The 27,365-nt window shown below is 36.7% G+C and overlaps 1 protein-coding gene across 2 annotated transcripts; it reads left to right on the plus strand.

The window, feature by feature from the left end:
* The first annotated feature begins 1,558 nt into the window (after nucleotides 1-1,558).
* On the plus strand, nucleotides 1,559-27,365 carry LOC121775037 (callose synthase 10-like). 2 transcript variants are annotated; one of them, XM_042171991.1, is made up of 51 exons: nucleotides 1,559-2,013; nucleotides 4,394-4,491; nucleotides 4,863-5,026; nucleotides 5,812-5,935; nucleotides 6,125-6,235; nucleotides 6,490-6,615; nucleotides 6,923-7,012; nucleotides 7,113-7,210; nucleotides 7,703-7,820; nucleotides 9,254-9,382; nucleotides 9,705-9,781; nucleotides 9,863-9,941; nucleotides 10,054-10,146; nucleotides 10,227-10,329; nucleotides 10,442-10,565; nucleotides 10,644-10,830; nucleotides 11,232-11,284; nucleotides 12,200-12,260; nucleotides 12,352-12,433; nucleotides 13,274-13,323; nucleotides 14,534-14,620; nucleotides 14,727-14,812; nucleotides 14,898-14,931; nucleotides 15,367-15,464; nucleotides 15,568-15,649; nucleotides 15,758-15,918; nucleotides 16,038-16,158; nucleotides 16,515-16,612; nucleotides 16,694-16,784; nucleotides 16,897-17,057; nucleotides 17,207-17,316; nucleotides 18,727-18,858; nucleotides 18,981-19,049; nucleotides 19,208-19,376; nucleotides 19,474-19,591; nucleotides 20,432-20,551; nucleotides 21,006-21,121; nucleotides 21,222-21,305; nucleotides 21,590-21,702; nucleotides 22,281-22,333; nucleotides 22,402-22,578; nucleotides 22,679-22,726; nucleotides 23,409-23,567; nucleotides 23,756-23,869; nucleotides 23,950-24,038; nucleotides 24,220-24,378; nucleotides 24,550-24,652; nucleotides 24,979-25,098; nucleotides 26,391-26,441; nucleotides 26,524-26,706; nucleotides 26,879-27,365. In XM_042171991.1, the coding sequence occupies exons 1-51, from the start codon at nucleotides 1,818-1,820 to the stop codon at nucleotides 27,122-27,124; spliced, it is 5,715 nt and encodes a 1,904-aa protein (XP_042027925.1). In that variant the 5' UTR covers nucleotides 1,559-1,817; the 3' UTR covers nucleotides 27,125-27,365. The 2 variants fall into 2 exon arrangements, with proteins under 2 accessions (XP_042027925.1, XP_042027926.1); XM_042171992.1 differs by lacking the exons at nucleotides 1,559-2,013; nucleotides 4,394-4,491; nucleotides 4,863-5,026; ... (3 more) ...; nucleotides 6,923-7,012; nucleotides 7,113-7,210 and adding an exon at nucleotides 7,038-7,055.

The raw sequence follows: 27,365 nt of genomic DNA on the forward strand, positions 1-27,365 counted from the left end.
TGGCATAGTTATTACTGAGTCAGTTCAGTGAGCCCAGGAACACCGGAGGGAACAAAGTGATAGCGAATACGCTGCCAGTGAAGATTCGGACTCCGACAGTGATATCTCCCTGGAGGACGAGGAGTACAGTGAGCAACAGCTTTCGCACGATCATCGGGAGCTAGTACATCCCCTGGTAGAGAGACTGAGGTACCGTCGCTGGACAGTGGACCTTACTGATGATCTGGTGGAGAAGATGAAGCTTTTCGACTCGAAGGAGCTACAAAAAGTTTTCGATAGCAAGGATGAAGGGAGTAAGCAAGTGAAGAGCGGAAAGTACTTCATATTCCTTCTTTAGATGAGTTGGGTGCCCGCGAGCAGTTTCTCTCTTATTTGCACGTGTTAGGATTCGAATGGTTGTTGGAGAATGGAGATCCGAGTGTCCCGGTTAGATTAGCGAAGGAGTTTTTCACGACCTTTAGGTTTAAGGTCACCACTAATCTAGATGAGGAATGGATCAGTTTTAGGCTGTTTGGCGGAGAGATACGGATGAATCTGATTGAGTGGACCGTGCGTCTGGGAATGTGCTGTTTGGAGGAGGCCATAGGGCCTGAGTGGAGAAGTAGAGAGCGGGGAATTCCCCGCAGACATGTGGAATTTGAGCCCCAGGCGGCATGGGAGGAGTTAACTCACCCAGCCTCTGGAGAATTTGCATCCACTCTCTCCCACTCAATCCATTTCAATAACCCAATCCTACGCCTAGTCCAGCTTCACTTGGACTTCAATTTGTTGGGACAGTCGAACTCCGCTGTTAGGACATCGATGACGGAGTTATACCTTCTCTGGTGCGCCAAGCACGGAAAGAAGTTACATCTGGGTTTTTGGACCGCCTACCAATGCCATCTAATTGCCACCCACCCAGCGAGAAACCTCACTCTCTGCCATATCTTGGGAGTGTTCATCAGAAACAACATCATCATCACGGAGGCCGAAGACTTATCCGACCAGATCATGGTGGATCCTCCTGGTCTCTTTGATATGTTCATCCGAACGAACACCGTTTACATGAGGCAGGGCGTACCACGTTTCTACGCAATGGGAGAAGAAGCTATACCGACTGGGAGATCTGCAGCACATCCGGGAACACAAGATCAGGAGCAGAGACAGGAAAGGCTATAGAAGGCAGTGGAAGAGTTGACGGAAGAGAATCGAAGAGCAAGAGCGGAGTTAAGCCGTTTAGCAACTATGATGGAAGGAATTTTGAAAGAGTTGGGAAGCGGGAAATTGGTCCGTGAATCTGGACCGAGTGGCTATGGAGGCCGAACTAATGAACCACGAGTATCGGAGGAGGTATTAACCGAGATGAAAGAAGCAGAGCAGAAAGAAGAGGCGGAACAAGAGGAAGGAGACGCCGAAGAGTCGACAGAATCTGAGAACAAGCAGTCCGAGAATGAGGAGAAGAGTCCAAGTAACATTGGACGGAGGACTAAGGAGTATATGGTTATAATGGGTTATTGAAGTATACTAGATTAAGAATTACATATGTGAACGAAAATTGATTATTTTACCAATTCAATTAGTCTAAATTAGTCTAAGATCCTTCTCATCTAAGTCTGAGGGTTTACGAGATAAAATCTTCTCCGAATTAGTCTGAATTAGTCTAGAATTAGTCTAAAATCTTTTACCAAGCATATTTTGAATCTTCCTTTGCGCGTCGAAATTCTCACCACACCATCGATCAAAGTCTGCTTTACGACATCAGCAAATGAGTTCCGTCGCACATTCCTTCAACTCCGACTAGATCTTCACGAATTGGATTCATTTGCAGAGGTTTAATCATGGCTAGGGCTCAGGACAATTGGGAGAGGCTGGTTCGCGCCGCGCTCCGGAGCGACCAGCGGGCCGGCCACGAGCGGACACCCAGCGGAATCGCCGGCGCCGTACCTGACTCACTTCAAAGGAGCACCAACATCAATGCGATTTTGCAGGCTGCCGATGAAATTCAGTCGGAGGACCCCAATGTTGCCAGAATATGTAAGTGAAAGATAAAATTGCTCTTGCTCTTACAATTGACGGCTAGTTGCTATGCATCAGTTTGTAACATAATCGATTTGTTTAGATGCTGTAAGAAATGTGTTTGAGTGTGATTTTGTTTATCTTCTGAAATTAGGTTTTATGCTCATGAGAACTAGGTGCCTCTGAAATATGGGCTTTTTCTTTTTTTGTTCTAGAATAGAACTTAGATTCCGTGTTTGTTCTAGACTTTTTTTTGTTCCGGATTTGGGAGAGACGCATGACCCTCATGCGTCACCTTTTAATGCGACGCATAACGATTATGCGTCTTTTATAGAGACGCATGAGGGACATGCGTCTCTCAATTTTTTCGAATTTTAATTGAAAGACGCATGAGGGTCATGCGTCTTAGGGTAAAACGCATGACACTCATGCGTCTCTCCATAAAACATCAAATGGCTTTGTAGTTCAGTGGTAAGAATACCATATTGTGGCTGTGGAGACTTGGGTTCGAATCCCAGCAGCCACACCACAATTTTTAGGTAATCCTTACTCCAATATTTATTGAAATTTATTAAAAATTAATTAATGCATATAACTATTACTAGTACTTTTAGTTTTTGTGGGCAATCCAAATGAGGAAACAAGACTATTGCATGTGGAAAAACAAGACGATCCAAGATCAATGCGCATCATAGCTATTTGATATTTATAGTACTCAGTATCCAGATTAAAAAACTATCTACAAAATCTGCTATTACTAAGTGAAAATTAATTAATGACTTGGGAATGAGTAAAACCATAAAAATGCTAAAACTTAACCTAGTGTGGCTGCTAGGATTCGAACCCAAGTCTCACAGCCACAATATGGTATTCTTACCACTGAACTACAAAGCCATTTGATGTTTTATGGAGAGACACATGAGTGTCATGCGTTTTACCCTAAGACGCATGACCCTCATGCGTCTTTCAATTAAAATTCGAAAAAATTGAGAGACGCATGTCCCTCATGCGTCTCTATAAAAGACGCATAATCGTCATGCGTCTCATTAAAAGGTGACGCATGAGAGTCATGCGTCTCTCCCAAATCCGGAACAAAAAAAAAGTCTAGAACAAACAAGGAATCTAAGTTCTATTCTAGAACAAAAAAAGAAAAAAACCCCTGAAATATCCGTTTGAATTCGGATCCGATATTAGTAACATGTAGCTTTTCTCCCCTTCTAAAAAATTCGCACAACTTTTGCTGGAACTGCTGCAGGTCGATAAAAATATGTTTAAAAAAAAGTCCAAGAATAGATATATTTGGTCGCATGATGTGATACTATGCGTCAGAAGTAGTTTTCTGTTTGCAGTGATTTGCTCATCCGTTATAGTGCAGTGCAAGTTGATGAAGGTTGATTATATATGTGGAGTTGGAGGTGTCTGCTCGCAATAGATTTTGGAAAACTCTTCTTCCTCATTTTGTTTGTGTTTTTTTGAAGTTGGGCTTATTTTATTCATAACAATAACACAACAACAACTACAACTACAAGCAGTACAATAGTATTAATAAAAAGAACAAAAGAGGATGTGGTGCTTTGCTCATCAATCTTATTAAACACCTATAAATTGGATATAGCAAAGGTGGCGGTAGACCGAGGGCTCTAATCAGGGTTTAGTTTGCATTAGATGGGGTCGTAGAGTCAGAGCAGTTCAGACGCTGATATATTTTCAAAAGTGTTAAAGTGGGTAGTAGCAATCTGAATCTATTTTAGTTTCATATTGTTTCCACGGTCTATGGAGACTTGGAGAGTGCTAAATGCAGCATAACTGTGATGATGATATATGTCGACGGGCTTAGCTAAAGAAATTATTAGCTCGTATTAAGCTACTAATTGATGAAGGTTGATTATATATGTGGGTTGAACTTGGGAGCTGGAGGTGTCTGCTCGCTATAGATTTCAGAAAACTCTTCGTCCTCATTTTGTTTTTGTGTTTTTGAAGTGGGGGTTTTATTATTCGTAACAAAAATTAAAAAAAACACATCTAATTGTTTTTCTGACTTTTTTCTAAATATTTTATTTGTCCATTATTTTGGTGAAGTTAAGGACTTCATATGATTCTAAAGCAATTTCTGGTAAAGGTTGTTGAAATGACATCCTTTGCATCATAATGTGGATGAAGGGCCCCCCTTGCTTGTATGTCTCTAATTTTCAGATCCTTGTAGTGCATTTCCTCACTATTTTCTACTGTTTTGGCTTTTTGTTCCATTTCATTTCTTCTATGTGATCTACAGAGATGCCTTTGGATGCTTTAGATTTCACAGGTTACTGAATATTTGCTCTTTGAAAATGAGAAAACAGTATTCCATTCAGTCATTCCGAATTTTAATGTTCGTTTTTCTTTCTTCTTCTTTGTTAAGTATGTGAGCAGGCATATAGCATGGCTCAAAATCTGGACCCGAGCAGTGATGGTAGAGGAGTTCTTCAGTTTAAAACTGGTTTAATGTCTGTAATTAAGGTACAGTGACAGATTTGCTGTATTTGCTTATGGTGTTTATTTAAGCAAAACATATAAAACCAGGCAATTTTCAAGTGAAATAATTGTTTTATCCGTTGCTGGAAGGAAAAAGAAAAAGAACCTAGTTTTGATTCACATATCAGCACCTCCATATACAAAACTAAGATATGTTTCTATACCAAGTGTTTGGCAGTTAGTTAACACAAAGTTCACCTTTTTGTCTAGTTTAGAAGTTGTACATCTAAAGATGGAGAACATATACTACATTTATTTAATCTATGCTGTATTTTTGCATCATTGGGCTCATACATCAGCTTAGTTTGGTACTTTTTCATTCTTAGTCACACCTTTGAGTTCTACTTTTGATGCAGCAAAAACTTGCTAAAAAGGGCGGGGCCCCAATAGATCGTAATCGTGATATTGAGCTTTTATGGGATTTTTATAATCGATTCAAAAAGCGGCACAGAGTGGATGACATTGAGAGAGAGGAACAGAAATGGCGGGAATCTGGCACTTTTAGTGCTAATATTGGGGAGTATGTTTTTTATTATTCAATTTATTTTTCACTTGACTATCATCAATTTGTCTCCGCTGGTTCCGCTATTCATGTTTCATAATTTTTGTTCAAGTATACTGCTGAAACATAATGGTTGGAATGACAATGTCATTTGTATCTGGATACGCAGCCATATGGTCTGAGCAACCAATTCCTTGTTACTAATTTTTATAAGTAACAAAACAGTAGATCTACTAATGAAAAAGACAAGTACAAAGGAGCGAGGTCCCAAAGCAGAACAAAAATGAGGCATTGAACACTACTACATAACAGACTCTAATAGTATCAAATCCAAAGAAATCCATGCAATCTCTACATTCTGGAACCCACCAGGCGACTCTTATTCTTTCCTACTGGAACCAAATTCTTTTTGGACTTCTGTTTATGATAATATTCCGATGACTAGAAGCTTAAGCATGTGCGGTATCATGTCATCAGTGTGCGTCAGTCCCTCCTTCAACATTCAAATCAGTTTTGTTGTCAAATCTGCCACCAGTGGTTCTGCTCTGATCTGCCTCCTTTTGGAATGGAAGCAAATAAGAGTTTAAATTGTTAGTTGGCTTTTATGGAGTACTTTAGCCTTGGATGAATGAATATGTTTTCTTCCAACATGCTCTTGTTTCTAATAATTATTACTCTTCATTATATATTATTTTATACGCTAACATCTGCTTAACTTTAGTGTTGCGGCATTCTGGATATAGATTATAATGTCATACCAAAAAGCCTTAATAGCTTGACTGTGCTTTTGTACTTTTTTTTAGCTTGGACTTTAGATCCTCAAAAATGAAAAAGGTGTTTGCTACGCTGAGGGCTTTGGTTGAGGTAATGGAGTCCCTTAGTAAAGATGTAGTACCAGAAGGAGTGGGAAGGCTTATTTTGGATGAGGTACTCTCGGCCTTCCTCATGTTCTTAGCTCGTGCAGCATCAACTTCTTTTTCAGTGTTCACTGTATTTCATTTAATTGTTCATTTCCCCTTTACTTATTAATATTGAGTCAAGATTAAAGCGAACTCTTCTTGGTGAAATACATACATAACCTTCCACTTGGTTGATTCATCTTGTTTGTTATTCCAGTTAAAAAGGATTAAAAAGTCAGGTGCAGCTATTTCGGGTGAACTCAGCCCATACAACATTGTCCCTCTTGAAGGACCATCTTTAACCAATGCTATTGGGTACTTTCCTGAAGTAAGTTGATGTTAATTTTATGAGATTGATTTCTGCCTCTTATCATTTTCGCGACATTTGTAGACATTTGCGGGAGCACAAAATAGTCTTTGCATATACTGTTTGTCTGACTCTCTGCGAAGAGACGCATTACAAACCCCTGAACCTGCAACTTTTTGTTTCTTTGACTTGGATGTTTTTTTGTAACTTTCTATATTTTATTTTGTGCTGTAATGGTCTATCTGCTAAGGCTGTTTGATTTATGATCTTTGCAGGTAAGAGGTGCAATATCAGCAATAAGACGTACTGACCATTCTCCTCGGCTTCCACCTGATTTTGCAATTTCTGGACAACGCGATCTGGATATGTTTGACCTCTTGGAATATGTGTTTGGCTTCCAGGTGCTTTTAAATTTTATCAACCATAGAGTATACATGTATTGCTAGATATGAAGAAGTTGTTCTGTGCCTTCTGCAATTGATAAATGCCAACAGCCAGGTTTTTGTTTCTTTTCTGATAGTCAAAAGGTTATAGAGAGTTGTCATGATGTCATCTGTTGGTACTCATTTTACTTTTTAGTATCTAGAATGCTTGCTAAATGAGCGAAGCTTGTCTACTGCTTGCTTACTGACTGATATTTATTGCTTTTATGACCTTTAATTTTGTTTTAACCCATGTCATTGGGTGGTTTGGCATAACCTTTTGCAGAAAGACAATATAAGGAATCAACGTGAGCATATGGTCCTTACTTTAGCCAACTCACAGTCGCGACTTGGAATCCCAGTTGAAGCTGATCCAGTTAGTGCCTTAATTAGGTTTACTTGAAGAAAGTAAATCAAAGGTATTAAAAAAATCCTTTATCTATGATAGCTAATCAATTTCTAATATGCATTTGCAGAAACTTGATGAAAGAGCTATAAGAGAGGTCTTCTTGAAGGTCCTCGATAATTACATCAAATGGTGTAAATATTTGCGGATACGTCTTGTATGGAACAGGTTGTTTGATAGGCATCATTCCTGCAGTATTTCCTGCAGATTATCTGTACTAACCTAAGTTTGTTTAGTTTATATTTTTGCTTACTAGTCATGTGTCAGCAGTCTTCTAGTTCAGTTTATCATTTTGAGTAGGTTTAAGAGTCTTTAGTTAATTAGTAGATTTAGCAAGTTGGGGTCGTCTGGCAGTAGAGTCTTATAAATAAGGCTATGTTTCCTACTTCTAATTGTCCAGAAATATAGTTTTGTGTCCAGCACTCCAGCTTAATTGCTGTAGCCCTTTTATTTTCTGGAGGTGTGGCCTCTTCAGAGGAGGTTTATTTTCTGTTATTTCCATATTCTACCCTTTTATTTTCTGTTCTTGCATCTTTTACCTTACTGTTTGTTTCGATTAAGTTTCAAGCCTTGTATCCCTTTACTCTTATCATTATTTCTGCGGCATTATGCTACTTTTGTTGAAAATTTGTGAATTAACTTTTAATTTGTTCCCTGTAGCTTGGAAGCCATTAACAGGGAGAGGAAGCTTTTCCTAGTTTCACTGTATTTCTGTATATGGGGCGAAGCTGCGAACGTCCGTTTTCTTCCTGAATGCATCTGCTACATTTTTCACCATGTATGTGTTTGGTGCCCAAGTGGCTATTTTCTTTGGAAGTATGGTGTTCTTTATGATTTCTGATCTTGTACTTTTGGAGAGTGTATATTGTAGTACCCATGCTTCGATTTGTGTGGTATTAGTGCATTACCCTTGCTTTGCATTGACCGAATATTATAACTATTGCTTCACTGACTCTTGACTAACTGGGCCTTGTCTTATCACTATTTTTTAACTTGTGATTTAGAGTATATTCACTATTATTGGCTCCTTCCTGCCCGACTAGGCTTAGTTCTTTTTCAGCACTGTTATTTTGGCTCACATATTTGATGTGTAAAATGGTTGCCAAAAAAAAGGAAACAAGCTAAGTCAAGTGGGACAACTTGAAAAGGATCATGGGCTAAGTCAAGAGGGACAGAGGGAGTATTAATCTTAGTAAATGGACCCCACAATCCACTAATACTAATTCCACTACTTTATCTCTCCATCTCTCTTACTTTATTAATTTTTTTTCTTCCTCTCTCTTACTTTACCAATTTTGCATTAAAACCTGTGCCGTTTCCAATGTTCCTATTTTAGGAAATGGAGGGAGTGTAAGATATACATGTACATCTAGCCGTTGTCAATGTATATACATGTAATTCTGAAATCTTAACACTATTAATGCAGTTGAAATATTTTTTCAGGTGCAATTTTAAATTTTGTTTTCATAAAAATGAAGGGATATAACTTACTGTATAAGTTATAGGATACTGAAAACTGGAAAATTTCTGATAGCCTAGTACAACTAAGTCAAGTTGTGATTGATTTTGTGAATAAATGGGGGTGAAAGAACCAAAAAAGAGAATTTCTCTCATTAGGCCACTGTTATCTGTACATTATTATTATTTGTAATATAGTTTATAAAGAGTCTTGGCAAGGGCTTCGTCACAGGTGCTTCCATCGGTTAGACAAGGGCCTCTTTGAGGACCTATGACTTCTATTTTCAGCTGTGGTACAGAAAAGAAAAGCTTTTAAATGTATGGAACACTGCAGTTTAGACAGTGCCATAAGTATTACTCCCTCCGTCCACTAATACAAGAACACTTGACCGGGCACGAGTTTTAAGAAATATAGTAGAAAGTGGGTTGAAAGGGTTAGTGGAAGGTGGGTGTACTATATATTAGTTTTATAATGAAATGTGAATGAGATAAAATTAGTGGAATGTGGGGTCCATTACCAAAAGTAGTAAAAAAAAATGAGAAGTTTATTGGTGGACGGACGAAAATGGCAAAATGGGATGTTTATTGGTGGACGGAGGGAGTACTATAAAATATTCTATGAACTACTATACACATATTACATCCACTACTAACAACCATTGCATGGCTCGACACTTACTGTAAACATCTTACAAAATTTACATTGAACTTTGCAATGCTCAGTTTTGTCGTCGTACTTGTTAAATTTTATAGATGGCAAGGGAGTTAGATGCAATTCTGGATCATGGGGTGGTGACTCATGCCCCAAGCTGTACACGCGAAGATGGTTCAGTGTCCTTCCTAGATCAAATCATATGTCCAATATATAATACCATGAAAAAGGTAAGTACAATTTCGCTTACTGCTTGCCTATGCCAATTTTTTCTCTGTTGTCTTGCTTAAGATGTGAGGCAGTCTGCAATATGAAGGATATGAAGTATCTTGATTGATTCCTGCCTGAGTTTTCAGCGAATCTACAGATATTTCTCTTAGGGTCTGCATGACAACCCCCCCCCCCTCTTTCCCTCTTTTGATATAGAACATTTTCGGCTTTAGACATACTTACATGCTTGAAATGTAGTAATGGTATCATTTTGTCATTGTGAAACTAAATTTAGTATTTCTTCATTCCTTGGTATTAACATGCACTATTTGTTGTCAACAGGAAACTGACGAGAATAATAATGGGAAAGCTGCGCACTCAAGGTGGCGAAATTATGATGACTTTAACGAGTATTTCTGGTATGTTCTTCCTAACTATTATTCCAAGTGCTATGTGAATATATTTTTACCTTGGATTTAATCCTCTCAGCTCACTTGTAGGTCCCCTGCTTGCTTTGAGTTGAGTTGGCCTATGAAGGATACTTCATCTTTTTTGTTGAAGCTAAAAAAAGGAAAACGGGTGGGTTCTGATTTCTCCAATTAAGTTAGACAAAATTTCGTTTCTTGCGGCAGTCTATGCTTGTTTCTTATTATCTTTAGTTCTCATGTTTTTTGTTCCAAAAAAAAAACAGACAGGTAAAAGTTCATTTGTTGAACATCGAACTTTTCTTCACCTGTATCGGAGTTTCCATCGTTTGTGGATCTTTTTGATTGTAATGTTTCAGGTAACACTGCAATGTTATCTTCCAAATGTTGTTTGCTTAGTGTGCCTTTCTTTGGCCTTTATGCCCTTATTATCTTGCAGGCTCTTGCTATTATTGCTTTCAACGATGGCAAGCTTAATCTCAATACCTTTAAAACAATACTTAGCATTGGCCCAACATTTGCTGTTATGAATTTCCTGGAGAGTAAGCCATTAGCTTTCTCTTGTCATTACTGTGCATCAGACTTATGATCTTTAACCTCCATTGTTTTCTCTGCCATCTAATATTCTATAATGGGCTTCTTACTCGGCATTAGGTGCTTTAGACGTTCTACTTATGTTTGGGGCTTATACTACTGCCCGTGGCATGGCTATCTCAAGGCTTGTTATCCGGTTCTTTTGGTGCGGCCTGAGCTCCGCATTTGTGCTCTATGTCTATCTGTGAGTGTACTTTTTTGGCCACTGGAGTTTTTTATATTATAAATTTTCCGCTAACATAGTAACTACAATGGTTTTCAGGAAACTGTTGGAGGAAAGGGATAGAAACAACCCAGATTCATTCTATTTTAGGATTTATGTCCTAGTATTGGGTGTATATGCTGGTGTGCGTGTACTGTTTGCGCTGCTGCTCAAATTCCCCTCATGTCACAGGCTATCTGAAATGTCTGATCATCCATTTTTTCAATTTTTCAAATGGATTTATGAGGTATTAGCTCTTGTGCTTCATTTTATTATTGAATATGATCTTTATTTTGTTTAACTAAATCAACCTAAAAAAGGAATGATTGTGCTATTCATAATTGAACAATTATACTGTCACTATCTTTATGCACTTGGTATCAGTGCAAAAATCAACATCTGTTATTCACTGTCAACGTACGTAATAAATGATCTAATTGTCACATCGTTTTGGAGGCTTTGTCTTTGATTCGCTTTATGAAAATTCCTCTCTGATATACACACAATCTAACACTCTTCTTACATGGTCAAGATTTCTTTATGATCAACTAGGTTCTTTATGATGTAGAAGTGTAGAACTAACTTCATAAGACATTGAGTAGGCTTGCTTTACTCTACCTCTAACTTCTGCAATGCAATTAATTTCAGGAACGCTATTTTGTTGGTCGTGGACTTGTTGAAAAGACCACTGACTATATGAGGTTTGCCTTATCTTTCTTTAAGTTCATGATGTTATGCTTTACTGCCTGCAATTGGTTTTGCAATCTCTCTCTTACATCTTTCAAATTGTTGGAAATAAAATTTATATTTGATTTGTTGGCAAATGAAAGAAATATAAATATAACAATATCCCATATCGGTGTAAAGAGAGAACTGGAACCAGTACCACTATATAAGTCTCGTGGGCCACTCCTATCACCTGTTGGTTTTAGGATGGAACCCTAAGAATTTCTAACATTGTAGCAGAGTGGGTTGCGGACTATGGGCCAAATTTAATTGTCCCAAGAGTATATCTTGAGTTTTGGCAGGGAATGTATGATAATTTTTTGATATAGTTTGCTTTGTAAGGAAATTGGAGGACTGGGATAGAGGTTATTATTGTCCATTTGTTTAGATGGTCTTGTAGGCTGGAATAAGAGAACTTTGAAGATGTTGGGGAATCTCCAGATGGAATATGGTCGAGATTAAGGATAAATAAAATCATGTGACTTTTGTTTTAGACTTTGTTTGCTTTATTGGCAAAAAGGGTAGATTGAAGACTCTTTGATTAAATATGGTTGAATGAAGATTAGGAATGCTGATTTCCACTCACATTCTAATTCTAACTCTTCTAAAATGGCTTCTGTTTATATTGTGATTCTGTGACATATGCAATGTGATATACTCAATTGGTTATTTGGTTTCATAATGCCTTGAACACCCTTTCCTGATGGGAATTGAAAGGCACAATAATAAGCTGTACTGCTGTTATTGTTGTCAGTTGACCTCTACGGGACAAATTATATGTTTTAGTTGGACTTGGGAATACTATCATATCCCATCAATGAGTTGTCTTCATATTTTGCACACTAATATCTTGTTAATTGTTTGTTGGTTGTTATTTTTCCTCAATGCAGCTATGTTTTTTTCTGGCTGGTGATATTTGCCTGCAAATTTACTTTTGCTTACTTTCTACAGGCAAGTTGTGTTACCTTCTTCTAAGAAATTTGTTATAATTTGGGGCCATTTCTTTACCTTGCCTAAAATTGTGATAATTTGGTATTGACAGATTAAGCCTCTTGTCAAGCCTACTAATATAATTGTAGAGCTACCGCGGCTTCAGTATTCGTGGCACGATTTTATATCTAAAAGTACGTCTTTCTCTTACTTGCATCCTTTACTGTGCTTTTGATGGTATAGACTGGTGCTGTGGTAAAATACATAGTCTGAGCTATATAGGGTATCTCCCTTGTAAAAAACCAATTAATATTCTGAGCTTGAAAGAAACTAGAGATTTTTTAACTTAGAACACAAAGTGATACATTCTCGATTGAGGTGCTGTTTCTATGAGATGATCCTGAGTCTTCTTATAGAGAAAATCATATGATGTCATGATGATTATTATAGTTCTCATGCATTGTCAACTAAAGGACTTGGCCTTACTTGATAATTGAAGCACAAGAAAATTCTTCGTTATATCTCATACCGCCCTATATACATGGAAGAAGTACCATTATTAAGCTACTTTGTCCCCGCACCACCTATTGTTTGAAACCCGAATCTTATTCACGATCTTCATTTTATTCTTTGTTTTTGCTTGCTAGCATAATTACTTTTTCGTGGAGTTACTATTAAAAAATGTCGATATTAAAAATTCAGTAGATATGTCACCATCAGTAGATGTAGCTAGTGGTCAATACTTTTGTCCAATATAGATTATTATAGCGATTCAGTTGCCAGTTTTTTATGCCTAAAAAATAGTTGAGCTTCAGAATTATTTTATTTTGAGGATTTGATTTTTTTTACTAATTCAACTTTGGAACTTAATTCTCCTTGAGTCGTGAAGAAATGAGAATGTTAAAAATCTGTCTATGAGGTTTTTAGTAGAACTTTATTTCACATGGGAAGGTCGAATCTATAAATAATTTCCTTTTTAATGTATGAATAAATGTCACAACAATCTGATGCTTTTTATTTGGTTTTTGTTGCAGACAATAATAATGTATTGACTATTGCTAGCTTGTGGGCACCTGTTATAGCTGTGAGTATATATTTACTTGTATTCGTGTATATCTTTTCTCTTTGTGTATATGGAATTTAAAAGATAACAATGTATCTTGGGTTCATGAACTCAGTTGAACGCTTTCATCTTTCCCACAAACAAATTTATTGCCTCGCATCTACTGTAAAGGGTTAGGGGAGTCGGGTCCCAGAAACAAAGCTTTATTGAAGTTTTGGGGTCTTTTTACTCATGACTGAGATGTCTTTTTACATCCTGTTGGCATGAAGATTACACATATCACTAATGCCATGTTTTACTCTTTGGCATCTATAGTGAAATTCTGTGCACACTGCAAAACTAAATTAGAACACGAAACTGTAATCCAAGATATAAATAGCTTATAAATGAATGGAGTACACATAAGGATTAGATTATCAACATATACTATATGTACTAGATAGTTTTTTTATAGGAACTATGCATTAATAGTTAGTGTGGCAATATAACAACATATTAATATTTACCCTAGCTAATTTCAGGAATAGCTGATGAAGATAATATATATTTTCAACTGACACTCACTTAATGATAGAGTAGAATAAAGAAAGGGTGGCTCTTAAATTAACTGGTTGAATTCTCAAATATCTCTCTTCCGTGTACTACTATTGTTAGGATTTGATTTTTGTTGGAGTCTGATAGAAGGAAGGGGTAGGCATTTCTTATGTATCCTTTCTTGTTAGTAAATGAACATATTTGCTCTGCTTTGGTGTTGCAGACAGAGTCAATATCACTAGTATTTTGTATTTAATTTGCTAACACTTCATGTGTTCTAGTTGATTAGCATTAGAGTTATCTATTTTAGTCAATATGGGACTTTAAGTGCTTGCTTGAGCTAGTGAGAGAACGGAGCATCAATGACTGGGCAGGAGAACCTCCTGATTGTTCTTCTTTCGTTGGTTTGGTTCTTGTTGGTTCCGTTTAACAGTAACATGCAGCAATCAAGAGTGAGGCCTGCTATCTTTCTTTTCATTTCTCATGGGCTCCTAATGGTGTGGACATTATAACCAAGTAGCTTTTGAGTTACTTTCCGTATCTTGATAAATGGACCCTTGCCAGAAATTCCTCCCTAATCCCCTTGTTATTTATTATTATTGAATGTTTGCAATATACATGTGTTCTGTTCTAATGTCCTAATTTTGTATTCATTTTAACTGATCCTTTTTCCTCTCTACAACTATTCCATCTGCAGATTTATCTTATGGATATCCACATTTGGTATACTCTACTATCTGCAATTTATGGCGCTGTGATGGGAGCGAGGGCTCGCTTAGGGGAGGTACTGCTCCGGTTGTACCATCTGTCAAATTGTTATTTAGTTACACTCTTTTGTAAGCATCATAATTCTGCTTTTTTTGTCTTATGGTTATAATGATCATCTGAAGATTCGATCAATTGAAATGGTTCACAAGCGATTCAAAAGTTTTCCTGGAGCTTTTGTGAAAAATCTCGTGTCTCCACACATCAAAAGGTAAATATCATAAACTAGTTCCCTATCTATTGAAGTTTCAAATTGGTTAGAAACTTTCTTGACTGTTTATCCCATGGTATTTTAGGATGCCATTTGGTGGTGAATCATCCCAGCCCCAGGTCAGTGCGTCTGAAACCTCTGACCAGTTCTCTACAAGTTTGGCTTAGATTTGGTGCATCATGTTGATGCATATCCACTGTGGCCTATATGGCATCTTTGATATTGTCTTTTTATGACCTTTTCCAATTGGTTGTTGGGGTGGGTTTGGGGGGTGGGGTGGTAATTAAAGAAAAGATCAGTAATTGCCATTGCTGTTTCAATTAGTTGATAGATAGGAAAGATAACCAAACTTCCTAGGATGGAATTTGGGGTTCACATTGTCGAAGGAAAAAGTTCAGACTGGTTCATCCCAGTTGATTAAACAATATCGGCTATCTGTGCTCAATATATAGGAGTATAATGTTCCCCAACAGATTCTTAGACGCTCTTGCTTGTATTCCTTGTTTTCCATTTGATATTTTACTGATATGCTGAGATATTGATGTTCTCGCCAGAGTTCTTTTGACCACGACAAGACCTATGCTGCCATATTTTCCCCATTTTGGAATGAAATTATCAAAAGCTTGCGGGAAGAAGATTATATTAGTAATCGGTTCGTAGTTATGGGCTTCCATGTTCAGATTATCACACTGTATATCCTTTCTTCTGAGCAGAGCTTTGTTGCTGACAATTGTAATCCTGATGTATACTTACAGGGAGATGGACCTACTTTCAATGCCAAGCAACACTGGAAGTCTGAAACTGGTTCAGTGGCCACTTTTTCTTCTGAGCAGTAAGGTGCTTGCCTCTTTGACTTGTTCGCCTCCCTTGATTATTATAGGTTCTAAGTAATTTCAAAATAGTTTTATAGTAATACTTAGTAACTGCTATCTTGTCCATTTTTAGATATTACTAGCCATTGATTTAGCTTTGGATTGCAAAGACACACAAGCTGATCTCTGGAACAGAATACGCAAAGATGAGTACATGGCGTATGCAGTTCAGGAGTGCTATTCAAGTATCGAAAAAATTATGCACTCTTTGGTTGATGGAGAAGGAAGACTTTGGTGAAGCATCTTCATTATCTCAAGAAGGATTATTTTTTTGGTTTCTTATTTCTTCAAAAAGTTCAGCTCATGATCTCTTGATGTTATCCAATTGTTTGTTCTTGTTTGTCTGAATACAGGGTTGAAAGGGTATTTCGTGAGATCAATGGCAGTATCTCCGAAGGGTCATTAGTCATTACTTTATCACTTAAAAAGCTTCCTGTCGTGCTCTCTAGATTTACAGCTTTGACTGGGCTACTGGTATTTTCTTTTCCCTGGAGTATTGTTTACATTTATTGCTATAAATTAGCAAATGATCTTTCTTCTTCTGGAGATCTGAGGAGTTTGTTTAATATGTTTTCATCTGAACTGCCTGATATACTGTTACCTCCTAATTACCATGTCACTATCCTGAAAAGGGAAAACTATGAATAGAGTAACTAAACTAGTGAAATTAATTATAGGAACTAGGAAGATCTTTACTGTATCCCTGGGTATATGATTGTTTTTCATAGCTTGATGATTTATATATGAAAATGCTAATAACTTTATTCATGAATATTATGTTACATCTTTTCTTTTTAGCTATTGTAGTGATATCTTTTTGTATTGTATAGACACGCAACCCCACGCCTGAACTTGCAAAAGGTGCAGCTAAAGCTGTGTACGATTTTTATGATGTTGTTACACATGAATTACTGTCGCCAGATTTGAGGTAAGCATGCTTCTCATAGTGGCCTCTGAATCCTTTGTCTAATTTTCACATGATGAGAAACATTTAATTTCTTTTCTCCAGGGAACAACTTGATACATGGCATATATTGCTGACGGCTAGGAATGAGGGGCGCCTCTTTTCAAGGATAGAATGGCCAAAGGATCCTGATATTGTGAGCGCTGCTTTCCACTCCATTTTAAACTAGGAAGCAACATGTTATTATTATTTGTATTATTAATATTATTATTACCATTATAATTAATTTTTATGCATTGTGGGAACAGAAGGAGCAGGTGAAAAGATTGCACCTACTTCTGACTGTGAAGGACAATGCAGCCAACATACCTAAGAATCTTGAAGCAAGAAGAAGATTGCAATTTTTTACTAATTCATTGTTTATGGACATGCCACAAGCTAAGCCAGTTTTTGAAATGATGCCATTTTGGTATGTTCTTCATATGATTACTTTGGTTATTGTTAGTACAATAACCTATTCTATATTACTGTGAAATATATCCTTGTATCATGTTACAAAGCTTTTGGTTTTTTTCCAACAATCCTCTCAAACTCCTTGCTTCAATTGGCTTGAAACAGTGTGTTCACACCATACTACAGTGAAACAGTGCTTTACAGCAACTCTGACTTGCGGGTTGAAAATGAAGATGGAATATCAATTCTTTTCTATCTACAGAAAATATTTCCAGGTTTTTCACTTATTTTGATGGGTTGTCCTGCCATCTCTCTCTGCAAAATATATAATTCCATAATTGCAACGCTTGCTTTTACGTACAAGTCTTGCTTCTGTCTGGAAAATATTTCCTGGTTTTTCACTTATTTTGATTGGTCCTGTATAGTTGTCCGGAAAAACTTTTTCGTCCTACACAGTGTGATAGCTTTTGGTCCTAAATAGTAGTACTATGTTTTGGTCCACATTTAACGGTTTCAGCAAAAAGTTAACGGTCAATAATATTTTGACCAGATTGGTAACTTAATTGCATTTAAGTTAAAAATTAGAAGGAGAAGAATGTCCTTTTGTACTCTTTTCTTTAATACTCCGTATTTGTTTTTTTTAAAATTTAAGTATTTCTTAACTTTTATAATTCGAATTTATTTAACTTAATAATCTGGTTGACCGTCAACTTTTTGGCTGTACCATTAAGTATGGACTAAAACATAGACTATCACATCTAATGTATAGGAACAAAAGCTTTTTTCAGGCAAATGTAGAGGACCAATTTTAAACATTGGTCTATTTATTTGTACCGTGGTTTAAACATGTCTGTAACTTTTGTGGTTATTTCTCGAAGAGTTGACGGACACTTCACATCATAATGAGCTTTTGTCATTCTTGTTGTAGCAGGATTCTAGAAATTAGAAGCCTGTTTATAACCGCTAATATTAAGATAAAAGCTTTTCCTATCTCTGGTGCTTTTTTAATTGCATGGTAACATTGTCAGGGAAACATGTAGATATGGGTGCAGTACTTTATGATATATTGCAGTTCATGGAATATTCTTCTGGGAACAAACTATAATTCTTTCTGTTGTTTTAAAACCTCATTTCCTGGACATCTTATTACTATGGAAAAGTTCATGTACTATATAAACCCGTCCCATAAAAATAGACACTTTGGGGATGACACGGGTTTTAATGCCTAATTGGTAAAGTAGAACTTCTATTGTAGAAGTGAGAGAGAAAGAAAAGTGATTGGAGTATTGTTAATGGAGAATGAGACCCACCTTATTAGAGAGAAATTTTTTCCATAAATGGATATGGAATATTTTTTAGGGAATGGACGATAATGGAAATAGTGTGTATTTTTATGGGACAAAGAGAGTATATATTTTTTTCAAATTGATTGCTATCACCTTAGGATATTACTTAATGAATTCAATCTATCAGTTTTGTTGGTAACATTATAATATCATACTAGTGTGCTGCAGAATCTTATAAATGCCTTCTGATTAGTTCAGTATTACATAATTTTCACAAGGCCAATTTTTGGCAATACAATGCCTGCAAAAAAATCAATTGCAATCTTAGTTCATAATCTTGGAATTGGTGTCTGAGGTGTGCATTTCGGAATATCACTGACATCTATATGGCCTTTTCAGATGAATGGGAGAACTTTTTGGAACGTATTGGCAAAGGTGATAGCGGTGATGCTGAACTTCAAGAAAGTTCAACTAGTGCTCTGGAACTTCGGTTTTGGGTATCTTACAGGGGACAGACTTTGGCTAGGACAGGTTTCGCAGATTTTTTTCAGTAGTGAAGTTCTTATTGTTAATACTTTACATGGAAAACATGAGAAGGTTCGTGGTTTCTTTGCTCCTACCAGTTCTGATAGTTTTTCCTGTCTTTGGTGCAGTGCGTGGTATGATGTACTATAGAAGGGCTCTGATGCTACAGTGTTACTTAGAGAGAAGATCTCTGGATGGTAAATACTCTAATTCGTAATTTTTCTGGTAGCGAGAAACTGTAAGGTATAATTCATATTAGGAGAGACAAGATCTCTAGATGGTAAATATTCTATTGCCTACTTTTTTCTGTTAACGAGAAATTGTAATGCATAATTGGGTCTCTACTACCATGCAGAGGATGTCTCTTCCCAGACAAGTTTCACCAGTCAAGGTTTTGAGTTGTCACGTGAAGCACGTGCTCAAGCTGATATAAAGTTCACTTATGTCGTTTCCTGCCAAATTTATGGGCAGCAAAAGCAGCGAAAAGCTCCTGAGGCTGCTGATATTGCTTTGCTGCTACAGAGGTTTGCCATTAAGTCGGCGTATTTCTTATAAGTATTATGTTATCCCTGCTTATAGAGGAGCTAACTATGTGTGTTTTTTGTTTTTTGCCAATACTAGGAATGAGGCACTTCGTGTTGCTTTTATACATGTGGAAGAGAGTAGCAAACCTGATGGAACAGTTGCAAAGGAATTTTATTCAAAGCTTGTTAAAGGTGATGCACATGGGAAAGATCAGGTAAAGGGAAGTAATAAATAAAAGTATCGGACAATCAATGGTTCCATGTTTACTTTGTGGGGCTTATCATTTATAAGATGTAGGGTTTCAGTTTGTGTATGCAACAACTTAAGACAGATTGATGCATTGTCCTTTACGTTTCTCTCTCTTTTACTTGGACAAATATCAACTAGGAAATTCTGACTTTGAAGCCAGAAAAGTAAATCATATAATGTATAACTATGCCTGAAAGTGTCTAGATCCAGAATTGATTATTGTATCTTCCATCAATTATGCAACAAATGGCTTGGTTTTTCCAATGCATAGCTATATGTTATCTTTTGCCTTACAACTCTACCCAGTCAACAAGCTTACACTCTCCTTAGCTTTCAGCTCCACCCGGGTTGAATTTGTTTTGGTTGTATTCAACAATGGAAAGTTTTGGTTTGCTTTTGCTTTGAAAGGATGGATTACATCCCAAATATTCATATGCTGTATGCCTGTAGCCTTGTTGTTCTTGTGTATTTTCATGTAAACTTAAGGACAAATATTGCTTGAAACATTTATGCTCACTGGTTGTATAGCTGTCAAAATAATGCTTGATCTATACTTGTTACCTCTTAAATAGTGAGTGTATGTACATGGCATTCGTAACAAGCAAACCAACGTTTATCTGAATCTCTCTATCTTTGTCCACCTGACATGGGCAATCTAACTCTTGCAGATAGGCGCACTCTCATTTTTTCGTCGTTGTATTTTGCAATGTTGAATTCGGTACCTTTCACAATATGTATCCGCACTAAACAGTATTCAGTTATCTATTTTCTTGTACTGGGTATTGAGTTTTGTGTTCATTTACAGGAAATATTCTCTGTTAAGCTTCCTGGAGACCCTAAGCTCGGAGAAGGGAAACCTGAAAATCAGAACCATGCAATCATTTTTACTCGTGGAGACGCTGTTCAAACTATTGACATGAATCAGGTTTTTTTCAAATTAAACTGTATGCCATCAGTGAGTTTTGTATATGAATGCTATCTAGATATGAGTACATTATCCAGGAACAATCAATGTTCTAGGAGCTTTTTCGCTTTTAAATTACTGTTTCAAACTTCAGATTTTTAGAAAGTTTACTGGATTTAAATTGGTTGGTACATCAACACATCATATTCAGGTGCTAACTATATACCTGACCTGATTATTAATATTGAAATTAGAGAGATGAATGCACACTACTCGAAATTTTTAGGATGTATGTTTGACATGTATTTGATTTAAGTATTTCTGAATGTGGGGAAGCCCTTACAATTTTTTGATCATCTTTCTGTGTATATTATCCGTCTGGTTTCACATTAACAGTCTGAGCAAATTCTACTTTATTTTCTTTCTTGGTGACTTATTTTCATTTCAGAATATCCCTTATGTCTGCTTGTTTTAGGACAACTACCTTGAGGAGGCTATGAAAATGAGGAATCTCCTTGAGGAATTCCGGGGAAATCATGGTGTTCGACCTCCCACAATTCTTGGTGTGAGAGAGCATGTGTTTACTGGAAGGTTAATCACACATAAGCGCAAAGACAGTCTTACTTATATTCTTTTCTTCAGTCACTTGCAATCTTCTTAATGGCTGTTTGTTCTGTGTTTAAACATGCAGTGTGTCCTCCTTGGCTTGGTTTATGTCCAACCAAGAGACTAGTTTTGTCACCTTGGGTCAACGTGTTTTGGCAAAACCTCTCAAGTAAGTTTAGTAAATCATCGATACATTTTTGACAGATGTATGTCATTTTTGCTTTTTGATAGCACACCTTGCAAACTATAGTTTTGGACCAGATGTGCTTCTGCATTTTCTAGTGATTCTTCTTGCTTCATGTACTTCGACTTCTTACATGCTCCTTCTATTCTGTCATGCTACTTCCATTTCTTTTAATTTAAAAAATGGTCGTTTTCACATTTTTTCCACCGCTGTAAGTATTTAAGTTATATTAATTTCCTATATTTCACAACACATTGAAACTTTTGCAGAGTCCGTATGCACTATGGACATCCAGATGTTTTTGACCGAATTTTTCATGTTACTCGAGGAGGCATTAGTAAAGCATCACGAGTTATCAATATTAGTGAAGACATATTTGCAGGTAAATTTAAAAATATTGGTTAATTTCTATGGTCTGTCACAATATGGATTGCCATTATTCTCAGTACACATTATGCAATTTTTCTGATAGATTGTGACACCTCAATTTTAAAAATTCTATACTCCCTCCATCCCACTCTAAGTGGAGCATTTCTAATTTGGCACGAGATTTTATGTAGTGTTGTTTTGTGAGTAAAGTGGAGAGAATAAGTAAGAGAGAGGGAAATTGTAGAGATAGTGATATTTCTATATCTAGAAATGTGTCATTTAGAGGGGGACATCCCAAAATGGAAAACGTGTCACTTAGAGTGGGACTGAGGGAGTATTAGACTAGAGGTCTATAGTTTATCCTACATGATAAATATAATATCTGCAATGATATCGAGGAGTTGGGCCTGCACATAGGAACATGGTTTTTTAGAACAGATGGTATATGGTGTCTAAAGATCAGACACCTTTGAAATCAATATGTTGTCCTTTTGGCAATCTGTGCATCTCAAGGATATACTTCTGCCTCACTTATTCCTGCGAAACCTAGCATATGAAACTGCTGATGCATTTGCTCTTCCTGAATTTTAGGTTTCAATTCTACACTAAGACAGGGAAACATCACCCACCACGAATATATTCAGGTCTGGAACGAAACTCATGCACTTAATGGTAGAATATTATTCTCTTATTCTTCCATTTTCTTTTATAGGTTGGAAAGGGAAGAGATGTTGGGTTGAACCAAATAGCTTTGTTTGAAGGCAAAGTTGCTGGAGGGAATGGAGAACAAGTACTGAGCAGGGATGTGTACAGGCTTGGGCAACTTTTTGATTTCTTCAGAATGCTATCCTTCTTTTTCACAACTGTTGGTTTCTATGTCTGCACAATGGTATGTTCTAGGTGTTTATTTTATTTTGTTTTACAAAATCATGACTATAGGTGCTGCAAAGTTTACTTAACCATCTTGTAAATTTTATCTTTCTCTGCAGATGACTGTGCTTACTGTATATGTATTCCTGTATGGAAGAGCATATCTGGTAACCTCTTTACTCATTGATATTCAACTTTATTTTTATGTCTAATCCACTGCCATCAAATACTGTGCCCATAAACCAATAAACATTTGTGAGGCGTGCCTCAGTGCGTGGTGGCTGACAATCATACTGAGGCACTTAGCTTAAAGTATTTTTTTTTGCTGTTTTTTGAGCTTTATAGGTTCGAAATCTTACAGGATGTAATTACTTAACAATTAATATGACGCGGGCTACTATAAAACAAGCCTAATTAACAAATCAAAACAGGAAAGAAACAAAAACTAGTGCTAATAATACCTACAGAAAAAGTAGTGCCCTTTCCCTTGTTTTGGTCAATCACGTAGTCCAGTATCTTGACAAAAATAAAGCTGGCGTCCCATAGCCTCCTTAGAATTTAGAATATACCTGCAATGCTAACATCAAATGGCTGAATGAATGGCACACCCAAATCTCGCCATATAAGGCTCGAGTGTTATGATGCCACTATTTATTTTGGTAGCATTCACCTGCACCATCTGTTTCTAGTTTAATCTAGAGTTAAAATGGTATCAGTAGTTAAATTTAAGGGTTATCTTGAGTGTGTGAATTAAGTGCCTATTTGAATGAATTTATGTATCTTATAACAAACACATACGTACACACATAATGTGTTCTGTAACCAACAGTTCGTTTGTTTCTTTCCCAGGCATTTTCTGGACTTGATGAGGGAATTTCAAAGCAAGCTGAATTGTTGGGTAACACAGCTTTAGATGCTGCTCTGAATGCTCAGTTTTTGGTCCAAATTGGTATTTTCACAGCTGTGCCTATGATAATGGGTTTTATACTTGAATTGGGATTGCTGCAGGTATGTCAATATTTGATTACAGTCTATGAAGTTTTCATAATTTTATTGTCTATCTGAATAATGCTTTAAGATGATAATTGGCAATTTTCTTCCAAATATCATGTAATAATCCCCTTACCATTGGTATGCAGATAATGACCACTTGTTTAGTTATTCTTAATGTGCCCCATTTATTTCTCCTTTTTCAGGCTGTTTTTAGTTTTATCACAATGCAGTTTCAGCTGTGCTCTGTCTTCTTTACATTTTCATTAGGAACAAGAACTCATTATTTTGGGCGCACAATCCTTCATGGAGGTGCAAAGGTATTTTTGTTTACTTGTTGTTATGTTTGTTAAGCCCATATAAGCCAGCATCTTAATCTGGTTTAAATCTTCTCTACCAGTATCGAGCAACAGGCAGAGGTTTTGTTGTTCGTCACATCAAGTTTGCAGAAAATTATCGACTTTACTCAAGAAGTCATTTTGTCAAGGCGTAAGTAGTGTTTATGTAAATCTTTTTAATTGACCTATATGCCTATGGTTTTGAATATGCAAAAAGACTGGTGTGGATGAGATGTTATCTGTGTTTGTGCTCAATATTCTAAGTTGATCTGTTTGCTTTTATGGTTGTGAATATGCAAAAACAGTACTGCCTAAATCTGTTTTTTTCTCAGGTTGGAAGTCGCATTGCTTCTTATAGTTTACCTTGCGTATGGTTATGCGGAGGGTGGTGCTGTTTCCTTTATTTTAATAACTCTGAGCAGTTGGTTTCTTGTCATCTCGTGGCTCTTCGCACCTTATATATTCAATCCATCAGGATTTGAATGGCAGAAGTAAGTTGTAGTTATAGTCCCTACAAGATTTTCTTTTTAGAAATCAAACATTTCTGGAAAATTTCTTCAAGCTTGCCGTCCATATGATCATTTTACTTATTCAAGATTTCAAGGTTAGAATTTCTTTCAGGTGCCTATCATTTATTTTGATGTTTTTGACATAACATACAGGACTGTAGAAGATTTTGATGATTGGACTAGTTGGCTCATGTACAAAGGTGGAGTTGGTGTTAAAGGGGATAATAGCTGGGAATCTTGGTGGGATGAAGAGCAGGTTTGTTTAGTGTATATCTGCTGGGTTTAACTATTTGCATTAAAAATCTAAAATTCTCGGGGCAGGAAGTGATGCTTTTTTTTTCTGTGAATGCCTTTTGAATTTTCATTGCATGACATTACTCTTTTTCTTTTCTTTCTTTCCTTTGTTTATGGTGGTTTTTGTAAGGATTATTCTTGAGCATTTTTTCTTAAAGCAGCATATTAGTTGGCCATGTGCAGTGCCACATGAAGAAGGGTGTTCCTCTCTGCCTGTCCGAATTTTTACTTGTTCTCAGTAGTTCCCTTAACAGCTCTTCATTCATGCTATTTATTTCTTGTCTACAGATGCATATTCAGACCCTACGAGGCCGTATTCTTGAAACAATTTTGAGCTTAAGATTTATAATGTTTCAGTATGGCATTGTTTATAAGCTCCATCTTACTGGCAGCAACACATCAATTGCGGTATGCTTTCATCATTTCCCGTTTGCCACATCTTGTTTCGGTCTTTTTTTTTCTTGTTTCCGTCCTTTTCTTCTTTTTGTTTGTGTCTTTTAGTTACAAGTATCGGTGGTGTCTGGTTTGCTTTGATCAACCTAGCTAATGACCATATGTTGGAAAATCTTGTTTAAAGAACAGCTTCAGCATATTGCTCGTTTTCATTTTTAAGCACCGTAGTAGAAAGAAGTTTTCATATTTTCCTGGTGAAAGCCGTTTCTATGTGATGCAAGAAAGCTGAAGTTGGTCACAAGGAGCAAAGGGGGATTTCTGATATATGGCTTTAGCAACCAAAACGTCCTGACCATGTTATTTACTACCATGTTATTTACTAGCTCCGTCCCTTAAAAATAGAAACTATTTCCATTTTAGTCTGCCCCTTGAAAATACTCCCTCCGTCCCACTAAAGATTACTCACTTTCCTTTTTGGTTTATCCCAATCAAGATGACTCATTGCTAAAAATGGAAACACCTTTATCTCTACTTTATTCCCTCTCTCTTACCCTCTCTCTTACTTTACTCTCTCCACTCAACACACAAAATAAAATTGCATAAAAACTCGTGCCGCCCAAGGAAGGGGTCATCTTCCTTGGGACGGAGGGAGTAGTAACTTTCTATTTTTTGAAGTGGACCCCACAGTCCACTACTTTACCCATTTATACCTTCCTCTCTCTTATTTGACTAATTCATCTCTCTTTCATTACCAATTGTGCATTAACACCCTTGCCATTTCAAAAGTTTTTATTTTTCAAAGACGGAGGTCGTACTATATTTTTAGATATTTTATTGCTAATGTGAAAAGAGAAAACATTTGTGTTTTGCTTAGTTTGAAAAATATAACCAAAATGGTAACTTGTATCAATGGATACTTGTTTCTCTTTCTACAGCCCTAAACCATATACTTTATACAACGTACATTGCTTGTTGATTTGCATACTTCTAGATTGTGATGGAGTTCTACCTCCATTCTGTCCTTGTCAGTGGTTTCCTTCCTTTCTTTGGGGTTGTAGATGAATCGTGTATACATTCTAGTACATGTTCCTCAACGCTGGCGATTTTCCCAAATAGAGGGAAATATGGTCACCTATTGAATGGGCTGTCCTGTATTCCATGGAAGTTTGTTAATAGTTAGGGGGGGGGGGGGGGGAGGGTTGTTCAGGACATAAAATCTGACAATTGAATTTACAGAGATTTTATGTGAATGTCAGATAACTTACTTTTGCTACTATCTTATGATTGTTTTACTTCAATTTGTTCAGGTGTATGGCTTCTCTTGGGTTGTACTGATTGGGATAGTTCTGATCTTTAAGGTTCATTTTTTGTGGTACTTGATTTCCTTATAATTTTATGTTAAAATCTCAATGCTAATTCCTTCATTTTCTTTTGCTTCAGATATTCACTTTGAGTCCTAAAAAGTCTACTAATTTCCAGCTAGTGCTACGGTTCATGCAAGGAGTGACAGCCATTGGACTCATTGTTGCTCTTTGCCTAGTGGTTTTGTTCACAGACCTCTCTGTTCCAGATTTATTTGCTAGCATCCTTGCGTTTATTCCTACTGGATGGTGCATTCTTTGTGTAAGTAAATGTCATAAAGTGATGCTAGGCTTCCAGCTATTTCTCGATCAAATTAAGCAAACATATTTTGAATTAATTAATGGATAAAGACACTGCTAAGTCAGAAATAGGTCTCCATTTACTTGTCTGGAACATATATTATCTATTTGATTTACAATGACTAATATTGCAGTTGGCAATTACATGGAGGAAGGTAGTGAAGAGTTTAGGGCTTTGGGACTCGGTAAAAGAGTTTGCCAGAATGTATGATGCTGGAATGGGTATAATCATTTTTGCCCCAATTGCTATATTGTCTTGGTTCCCATTTATGTCTACCTTCCAGTCGCGTCTCCTCTTCAACCAAGCTTTCAGTCGAGGACTGGAGATATCTCTTATCCTTGCTGGAAACAAGGCCAACATCGAGGCTTCTTCTTTTTAACTAGTCGATCTGTAGATTTTGGCTTCAAGTAAGTTTTTGCCTTTAATTTTTGTATTTGTTGTGTTAACTTTTGTTGTGGATGATGTATGCATAGCTATTGTAGATATCATGTCTAAGGGGTTTATATACCAATCATTCTTTCATGTTTGTCTCGTATATTCGACTCGACTCGACTCGACTCGACTCGACTCGACTCGACTCGACTACTGGTTCAAGGATTATCAAAACAGTTTTGTGTTAA

The sequence above is a fragment of the Salvia splendens genome, chromosome 17, assembly GCF_004379255.2.
Source record: "Salvia splendens isolate huo1 chromosome 17, SspV2, whole genome shotgun sequence".
NCBI classification, from domain to species: Eukaryota; Viridiplantae; Streptophyta; class Magnoliopsida; order Lamiales; family Lamiaceae; genus Salvia; species Salvia splendens.